We start from the raw sequence: 10,702 nt of genomic DNA on the forward strand, positions 1-10,702 counted from the left end.
TTTTTATATATAGTTTTTAATTGCAGATAAACTGCCATTAAGCGCAATCGAGACCACCCTACCGAAAGAAATCTGTGAGTACATTCTAAAGATACTCTAGGGTCAGAGAGGCTCAGAGAAATTCTCCGCAGACACTCATGTAGATATATTCAAAGGTCCAGGTTGAAATTGAAATAAGAATTCGATCATAAATAATAAGCAGAGGTGCTTTATCAATAGCGTAGCCGACACTCAAGATTCCTTTGTTAAGCTTTCGGATTAAAATTTAGAAGTAGTTTTTTTTTAAATTTCATAGTTAACAGCCTAACCCTAAAACATAATAATTCGGAATCTACGGGTTTCGATGATTTCAGATATCTAATTTTTTTTAAAATGCTTAAAATTGGAATCAATACGTTTCTCGTACATGGAATGAGATACGCCAAAAAAGACAACATTTTTGAATTCAACTAGAAAATGGAATATTAGCATATAAGTTATAATTATAAATAAGTATCATGAGAAAATTCATTAAATTAAAAAAAAGTGTCAATAATTTGAAGAGAATTTTAAAAATGGAGAGTCGGATTAGCGGCGGCCAACTACTGTAAATAACTCTGCCCGCCCGATACGTGTGGAACACAAAAGAAACATTATATTACCGTCGCACCACTCTTCAAAGGACCACTAACAGGGCCTTGAAAAGGACCCAAATCTCTCAGACTATCTCTCAGACTAAATTGTTTCAAATCGACTCTGCTTATAGTCTCAAATGGGCTAGGCTATTTCGCTAGAGAATACTCAAAGATTTCTATCGGTAGGGCACGCTCTTCATCACAGTCTGCCCCCTATGTTGTCTTCCATTTTTTCGTCTGCCATTTAGCACATAACTTCGTTAATAGATTAGTAATTATTACCAATAATTTTTAGTCACGAGGCTTATCATTTTTTTACCAAAACAGTTAACGCCACTTTGTTGCAAAGTGCCAGCCCTTTGAATAAATTGCATATCGCGCAGCCCCATAAAAATCTTAAGTCTTGATTGAAACCCACAGCGCAAGCGCGGTTTAGCAGTTTGTCCGCTGCTCGCAGAATACTGTGTGTCGAGATCGAGCCAATCGCTCGAAACCCCGTTCCAGCAACATCTCTAAAACGATTCTCGCTAGTGAACTCCCACTCGCTGCGTCGTGAACAGTGCGCCGCCGCTCAAGCGCCCTTAAAAGTAAGGTCCGCGAGATATGCTTATTAAGGAGGATTGATGCGCATGATAGACTGATAGATTCTGGTCTATCAGACGCATCAAATTGATAGATAAAAGAAAAATAGAAAAACAAAAACTTTGCTCACTGCGAGGCCGTGGCAGACATGCCTCCTAGTCCAGGAGGAAGTAAACAGCCATCGGACTTAACAGGAAGAGACGCCGAAGAAAGGATGGACGGAGACTGGACCAGTGTTTCAACAAGAAAGCGTAGGAGAACATCAGGTTCAGGTTCGATCTCTCACTCCATTTCTAGTGCAAGTAATAGCATCAGGACGAGAACCTCAAAGAAAACCGACTATACAGGAGCACCAGGCTCAAAAATTAACGCGTCCAATTTAAATTCACGCGTACAATCAGTATCGGTAAAAATCCCACCCATTAATGTAATCGTGGTTGAAGCTAATCATCCCTATACAGTCCTCCATGATATCTTAAAATTTTATGCCCGTTATAACCATGTCGTGTATAACATAGGCCCCGATGTCTACTCCGTTCGTGTTTCGTCTGTAGATGGCTATCGTCAAATTATCTCAAGCCTAGAGAAGCAAGATTTCGAGTACTACTTGTACTAGAACATAGAGTCACCCCGTATTAAGCTCATGACGAGAAACATCCCTGTATCGTTCCCGGAAGATTCAGTACTTGCTGAACTTGAAGAAGAAGGGTACACGATCACTTCAATTAGTCCCATGAAAAACCGACACACTCAAAAAGCTATCCCCATGATTCTCGTAACGGTTCCGAACACACCGCAGGCTAAAGAACTTCTTCATCTCTAGTCTCTCGCGTTCTTAAAAATTAAGGTTGAACCCTACGTTAAACCCAAAGAAACCTCACAATGCTTTACATGCCAGAGATTCCACCATGTCTCCGACATATGCCATGATTAAGACCGAAAATAAACCGAAAGCTAAAAAACAGACTGAAAATCAATCTAAAAAACCTATTACCGAAAATCATCACATTGCAGAGAGTAACTTCCTCATCCCCACCCCCTTTTTCATCTTCGTGCTTATTAATATTGTGTACCGGTAGTGAATCGAAAGTTTTGGTGCGTTAAATGAAGGCGGTTGGCCCACATCCGTACGCTTGTGCAGAAAGAATTATCCAAGATGCCACCTAAGAGGCCCAGAAATGACGACAAACCAGGCCTACCCACGGCTAATAGATATAATGCCCTCGCAATGGATGGTGACAACATGGATGATGACAGCGAGACATCAAGTGAAGGCGAGGATGCTGACGAAGGTTCTGCGAAGGGTGTTAAACTTATTAACGAGTTTACAGTCACCAAAAAAACCAAATTCAACTACTTATCTGCGGGGTTGACCGTCCATGCCACTACATTAGAGGACCATGATGCTATCAAGGACAGACTGAACAACCTACCTAATCTTACACTACAGGAAATAACAGAGGACCTTAAAAACCAAGGAGTAGTCTGTGAAAAAATTTCGCCCAGGAAGTGTACTTAAGGTGACACAGAAACCTAAGAAGAGTCACACAATGCTACCGATGCCAGATGTTTGGCCACAGATCTCAGAACTGCAGAAACAGCCCCAAATGCATCAAATGCATTAGGCCACATCTCACCTCGTAGTATGACAAAGCAACAGACAAACCACCTGTAAGTACCAATTGTAAGCAGCAGCACGCGGCCAACAACTCTAAATGCTTTAAGTACCTAGAGCACTTACAAAAAATCACGAACAGGAGGAAACACGGCCCAGTCCCTGAAAAGAAATTAACGACACTGCCTCTACGCTCGAGGCAAAACCTCCCACCTTTAAAGCGAGCTGATCCCGTGCCTCAGCAGACGTCTACAAAAAAAAGGAGAAGCTGGACCCCGCAAGCGTGCCCGACTGACAAACAAGACTCACCACTAGGCGAATTGAAGCAGCTGATGATCGAATTTAAGAAGCTCACTAAAAAGGAGAAGCTGGACCCCGCAAGCGTGCCCGACTGACAAACAAGACTCACCACTAGGCGAATTGAAGCAGCTGATGATCGAATTTAAGAAGCTCACTGACTTATGTGATATAGGTAAGATGCTGAGACTAGTCAAAGATATTGTAAATATTATATTGGCAAATACACTGAAGAACCTTTTAAACATTAAGGCAATTCAGACTGCAGGGTTTAGACTTCAGGATGGAAAGTCCTCTATGAATATGCTCTTCAAAACATGCTTAAAATGTTGGCAACAGATGGTTACACGCTGTATCCAATTAATAATGGTATTTCAAGCATGATGGATATTGGTCTAATTGAAAATATTCTCTGTGATATTAGAGTAGAGGTCGTAAATGCGCTGCCCTCCGATTACTTGTCTGTAAATATTTAAGTCCAGCGCATGTCAAATATTGAAACAGAAATAAGAAAATATAGAAATTACAAGTCAACTAATTGGAATAAGTTCCCAAAGGATGTAAACGAAAATCTTACATTAAACTCTGCGTTGAAAACATGTGCGGATGTTGATAACTGTGTTGATAGTTTCCTCAATGTCATTAATAATGCTACGAATAAAGCTATCCCACTTCGAGGAACTAGCACAAATATTAAAACGTTAACTAAAAGCATGGTAGAGCTAATCAAAACCAGGCATAAACTAAGACAAATTTAGCAGAGTTCATATTCTGATGAAGTACGAAAAATTAAAAATAAGCTTGTTGCAGTTATTAAAAAGAAAACTAGATAATATAAGAATAGTAACTGGGCACTTTGGATTTAGATCTCAGCTTAGTACACAACAACAATTGCTTAGAGTAACTAATTATATTACTACGAAATTTTGTCTCAACATGTTGACTGCCATGGTACTATTGGACCTCGAAAAGGCATTCGACACTGTTTGGCACGAAGGCCTTATCTATAAACTTGATATAATGAAACTACCTAAATATCTTGTAAAAATTGTTCTAAAATATTTAACCAATCGAAAGTTTGTTGTGACTGCCAATGGAAGTATGTCTGCTCTATTCTTGGCCCCATACTATTTCTATATTATATCAATGATATCCCTAGAATGCAGACAATTAAATTGGCTTTGTTTGCGGATGACACGGCCATCTACACTGCATTCTGGAGCAAAAGATTGGTTGTCATTAAACTACAGAAATATTTCAACCGAATTCTAGAATTCTTTAAAGTTTGGAAATTAAAAGTCAATGCGCAAAAAACCGAGTATATTATATTTACTATGAAAACTAGAAAGGAAAAAATTCCTGACATTTTTGTTGAAAATGAAATAGTATTTATGAAGGACTTCGTCAAATATCTAGGGGTCTTACTGGACTCAAAATTAAACTTTACCGAACATATTAATAACGCAAGAAGAAAAGCCTTTCAAATGATAGGGGTACTATACTGCCTAATTTACAGGAGGGGTAAATTAAGTATCAAGAACAAACTAATCCTATATAATATGATAATTAAAACTGGTATGTTGCACGCTGCTCCGATTTGGAGTAGCACCTGTCCTAATAATATATCGAAGTTTCAAAGAGTGCAGAATAAATGCCTGCGTATCATTGCAAGGGCTAATCTTAAAAATAAAAATTCTACTATATGTACACCAAAAAACTCAATGTCAGCCTCTTATGAGGAATTTTTTAGATTAACAAAAAAACTTCTACGAAAAACATATTGACTATCTTGATGGACTCCAGGATGCACGTGTCCAAACTAGGTTACAACTGCCATTTAAAATACAGCATAAATTGCCATATCAAATATTAATCTACATATAGGTATGCCTCAACACCTCTTAAATCTCCGTTATAAATATTGCGTTAGATTTTAAGTTTATTTCTTAAGGTGAATATATAAATATATGGGTTTTTGATGAGTATTTTCTCTCAATAAATTTAGCAGAAATTAACAGAATTATATTCCAAATATAATAAATCAACACAATTTAAATACTGATAGGATAAAGTTTCTGCGTAGAAACAGGAGCCTCAATAATTATAAATATTATGTGGTGCATGGAATGTCTGCTCCTTTCACATCAATGTACAAATATTATGTAAATAAAGAACTTTTAATTCAAAAATCAGATGGGAACCGCAGGCTAAAGAACTTCTTCGTCTCCAGTCTCTCGCTTTCTTAAAAATAACGGTCGAGCCCTACGTTAAACCCAAAGAAACCTCTTAATTATTCACAAACCAGAGATTCCATCATGTTTCTGCCATGTGCCATGCCACTCCACGCTGTGTGAATTGTGGGGGCACACATATGAGTTCCAGTTGCAAGAAAAGCCGTGAAACATCGGCAACCTGCGCTAACTGTCCTGGAGATCACCCATCCAACTATAAAGGCTGCTCAGCATTTAAAAAATCATCTAGAAACGCCACTAAAAATACTAAAAAACACAATTCCAACTCTTCTGATAATGCTAAGGATACTGCCCCCAGCATACCTTGTGCACCCTTGATTTTGGCATTTAATGTCCACCCTCAAGAACATGCAACCCCCGTAAGCTCACCGGGCTTATAGACTTAAACGCTATACAGCACTAAAGTAGCCTCAACACGCGTGACTAAGACCGAAAATAAGCTGAAATCTAAAAAATGACTGAAAATCAAACTAAAAATCCTATTACCGAAACTCATCGCATTGCAGAGATTAACTTCCTTCCCATAATTGCTGCTGTTCGGAATCCACCCTCTCAAGACATTAAAGTTGACCTAATAAAAAAAAAGCCACACCTTTAACAACCGAAATAATGGGGGAAATATAAGTAAGAATGAAGCTACCAAACAAACAGCCGAGATTATAACAAGTATATTATCAATTGCTCTTAAAATTGCAGCCCTCAATAATAACTCTGTACACTTGAAATTTGGCCCATGAAATTCAAATTTGTTTTTTTATCCTTCGGAGAATCGCCACAATGGGGATATACTCTAAATTCCCCCATATCGGGGTTAGAAGGACTTCTCCATTCTTGTAGTTTCCACTAACTCATGCCTGCTCATACACTCCATTTCGTATAACTGCATTCCCAAAATGAAAATTACTATCCCTTAAAATATCCTCTCAGTTTTTAAAGAACGTCAAACTTCAAAAACATTTATTTTCATTCTATTCTTTAATTAAAATAAGGGCAAATCTATTAAAAATGCAGTACTATTAATTTCAAAACATTACTACTTTTCTGTAACTTAAAAATATGTAAGAAAATTGAAACATTCTTTTTAAAAGGATATGTACCTATTCAATGTCTTCTTTGTAATGTACTACATAAAATTCAAATTTGTTCCGTTAAGGCTCGACACCGTCCACACCGTTGCATAGATCGACTTGAAAAATTATACACATGTAGATTAGACACTGGAAATGGTTTCTATCACAAGCCGAATCGCTAATTGCTCATAGCTTTTGTTTAACAAACAATGCATACGAAGGCATACGAAGGAGTGGGGCAGGTGGGGGAGGGAGGCAGCCGCAGTTTTCGACCAATCGGTATCAAATTTTTCACACATATTCTCTGAGCTCCCGGACAGATCATAAGAATATTGAGGGATGATGGAGTGAGGGTGGGGGGCAGTTTTTGAAATATATAAAATCATGTGGCCTAAAGTGTCTGATGCTAATGAAAATCCCGTTTTTGATAATTGGCACCAAATTTGGCACAAATATTCTTTGGGCTCCCAGGCAGGTTGTAAGAGGAATGGGTGTGGAGGGCTAGAAGGGGTGAAGATAGGAGGGTTTTTGAAATATTAAAAAAAAATAAAGTATAGGGGGGGGGGGCATACTTGTGTAAAATTTTTATAATTAAAAACAACTACAGTTTTCCTCACTTAAGTTCAAATTTCTATTTTACCTTCTCAGTTTTTTCCACGTTGAGTTCCGACTTCAGTACGAGTTATATGATTTAAAATTCAAAAACGCCTTTTTCATTTTGTTTTTCAGTTTTTAATTCTTTTTTTTCAAAGGATTGAGTTTGGTTCTTAAGTTTTTTATGATAGTTCAATAATGTTTTAAATCTTACCTGATTCAATCCTGACTTTGTCGAAAATTGGAAGATACTGAAAAACAAGTCGCAGGCAGTCATCATTCAATTTATCGATTGGACTCAATCCTTGAGCTACTAAAGGGTCTAGTCTAGTTTCAGAGTTTTTAAATGCCATTTTTATTGCTCTTGATTCAGGACTGGTACCAGTTACTTCATTATCAGGCGAAAGGGAAAAAAAATCTTTGATAAAATTATTCATGATGAAGTCGATTCCTTTTCATTTAATCAAGTGTTCGTATAACATCCAGCACTGACTCTATAAACGTATATCAAATATAATTCTTGAATAAATATAACTAGAGATATAAAAAAACTAGTGTATTATGTTACCAACTATATTATACCAATTTTTCACAATTTAAAAATATCTGTCTTGGATCTAAAATAATACAGGCCATTCCAAAGATTTTTTTAATTCGAGCAAAAATTCTCTGTGAACTTGTCAGCGACTTAGCTGGTGATTTTTTCCTAATAGTAGGTGCTCAAAAAACCCCAAAAATGAATTATTAGATTTGATATTTATTCGTTTTAGAAAGCAGTTTTACGGGAAATGTTTACCATACACGTATATCAACAACTTAAAAAATTAGCCCAGCCTTAAAGTTGTTTATAAATCCACTAAACTTCTCTAAACGTGAGAGAGCTGTGAATTTCTAATCATCAAGTTCTGCGATCTCGCTTTTATATTTTATTTAAATAAATATTTCATGGAAATAATCTTAGTTAAACTTTTCTTTTTCTTTTAGATAAATATTTGTATCACTAGAAGCTGCTTCTCATCAAATTTACCATTTTCTCAACGACTTAATTGCTGTAATCTAAACTCTACATGTAAATATTATATGAACATTCATAGATTCAATCGTATACAAAAAAAAGCATCAGAGGCTTTTATGTGCATTTTCATTCCTGTGGGACAGATACTTTTTGAAACGATCCCTCTTTTCACGGGTTTCATGATCTATTTGAAAAAATATTAATTTTATATAAAAAATATTCAACAGAACAATCGTGATTTTCATAAAAATATAACTTTTTTGTGTACAGAATTTTTTATTGAAATCATTATTTCTCGAAAAAATCAACGAAGAATAAAAATCACACAGATTTTTTATGGTTTTGGTAAAAAACGAACTATAAATTGAAAAGTATGCATTTAAAAGCAAAATATTGTGCAAAAAACTGTAAATCGTAACAAATCACACATTTATTCTGAAAAACAATCCAATCAATACGCTCCTAAAAAATCAGTTTTGATTTTTAAAAATTTGTTACATTCGTTCTTATTGGTATTTTTGTGAAAAAAGTTCAGAAAATAATTTCAGATGATATTAAACAAGGATTTTTCTGCATTATGTAAATCAATAGAATGTACATTTGTTAATAAATTTATTCTTTAATGCCTGACAGTTTTTCGCACATATATAGTGATTTAATAACTTTGGTTCTTTTCTGACAAATTATGTTTCTTTAATATAATAAAGAAGCACCAAAGTTATTAATTCATTAATGAGTTGCGAAAAACTATTGGAAACATTGTCTTTATTCTTTAAAAATTAAGTTTATTAATACATTCGTATACATTATATTAACTGTTATATTAAAGAATCATCAAATTCGTGGCATCTATTATTTGGACAAATTTAAACAATACAGCAAAATCGCAAAAGTCTCAGAAATAATTCACCCCACTATTTTTTGATAATATTTTGTGTGGCTTCGAATTTTTCCAAATGAGAGAAGGTACAATATAACTCGCCGCGACTTTGACCTCCCGCAAATGTGATCTGCCACACATGTGACATGCCGCAATGTGACATGTCAAAATGTTACTTGCCGGTTGTCACATGATCACGACCCACAGAATCACTTAAGTTATTAATTACTTACAAAAAACTGTTGGGCAAATTGCCTTTATTCTTTCCAAATTAAATTTACTGACTCATACGCACTCTATAGATTTCTGTTAAGTAAAAAATTCTTGTTTATTATTATCTCAAATTGTTTTCTAAACATTCTTCACACAAAAAAATAATAAATAAACAATTGTAGAGAAAAATGTTGAAAATAAAATAATTGTAGTTTTCAAGATCTTTAAGCCTGTCATGAAAATGAATTTTTTTAAACGACAACTTTCTTCATAAATTAGAAAAACTACATGGAACTTTCTCTTTTCATCGTAAAAACTAGTGTCCCCATTTTTTTCGAAAAATAATGCTTTAAAAAAACGCTGTACACAAAAAAGTTGAATTTTTACGAAATACACAATTTGTCTATAGAATTTTTTGTATATAGAAGCAATATTTTCACAAATAAATCATGAAACCCCTGTGAAAATAGAGGTCGTTTCAAAAGGTCACTGTACCTCAAAAATTAAAATTCACACAGAAGCCGTTGACGCTTTTTTGTACAAGATTGAATGCACAAATTTGCATATAGTATTTGCCTCTCAATTGGGCGCCTTCTCAACTGCGCTCGAAAGTTACCCTCAGTTTCTAGCCTCCGCGTTGGCCGAGGAAGATTTCGAAGCATTGCAACTTAATAAGATGCTCGCGATGAAAATAAATCTGCCTATGGAGTGTACTTATGTACATTTATATTGCACATTGTAGCAAGTATGTATTGGGAAATAATTATATTCTGAGATCATAAATAATCATTTATAAATTAAAACGAATTGATATCTGTTTTACAATTATTTTTTCGAACTGAGGGAATTATATTTTTCATTAGAAGAAATACATACATTAATACAGGCTTCCGTTTCCGGTACCGATCACGAAAGAACTCTTTTTGTCAAGTGGTGTATTTTTGGCTTTGGTGGAGGAAATAAGGGTGAGTGGATGCAGAAAAGGCAGAAAGTGCGGAGATCGAGTGTAAAGGAAGAAGGTTGAGTGAAGGCAAAGGTGTGAAGGGTGAAAGTGAGTGGTTTGAAGTGAAAATTTTGAGCGTGTGATGTTTTTGAGGTTAGGAGTGAAAAAATAGTTGCTTGGTCAGGGGGGCAAGAGGTAGGAAATAAAGGCGGGAAACGTCACAGAGCTTTGGGTAAGGTAGGATGCCGACGACGCGAAGTCCACAAACTGGCGCCAGAGGGCAACAGTTACTGGACGATCGCACAGAGCAGAAAACCGTAGTGGCTGCAACAGCTGACGTTGCTGAAAGCATTGAAAGTGGGGGGATGGGTGACGCTGACCGCAGTGACAGCAGCGGTGATGAAAGTGCCGAGAAGTCGACACGGGTGGGGAGGGTAGCGGATTCAGGTACGGGCAAGCAACGGGGAAGGCCCTCAAATTTACAATGCCTTAACAAGCTAGGCAACGCGGGTTCGAACAGAAGTTTGGACGAATGGCAAAAAAAAGGCAAGCGCGACTAGCAGTGAAGGGGAGGAAAAAAGGAAAAGAGTGGCTGGGGAAGATGAGGTAGAAAGGGACCAGGAGAAC

The 10,702-nt window shown here is 36.3% G+C and overlaps 1 protein-coding gene across 3 annotated transcripts in view; it reads right to left on the reverse strand.

Moving 5' to 3' along the window:
* The window catches only part of LOC117182177 (F-box/LRR-repeat protein 7-like), a 50,583-nt gene that overhangs the window by 35,401 nt on the left and 4,480 nt on the right, over positions 1 to 10,702 (reverse strand). For all 3 annotated transcript variants that reach the window (XM_033375228.1, XM_033375229.1, XM_033375227.1), the window contains exon 2: positions 7,239 to 7,518. In XM_033375228.1, coding sequence (XP_033231119.1) covers positions 7,239 to 7,461 — 223 coding nt within the window. In that variant the 5' untranslated portion in view covers positions 7,462 to 7,518. The remainder of the gene's footprint in view (positions 1 to 7,238; positions 7,519 to 10,702) is intronic.

Source organism: Belonocnema kinseyi, chromosome 10 (genome assembly GCF_010883055.1).
Source record: "Belonocnema kinseyi isolate 2016_QV_RU_SX_M_011 chromosome 10, B_treatae_v1, whole genome shotgun sequence".
NCBI lineage: Eukaryota > Metazoa > Arthropoda > Insecta > Hymenoptera > Cynipidae > Belonocnema > Belonocnema kinseyi.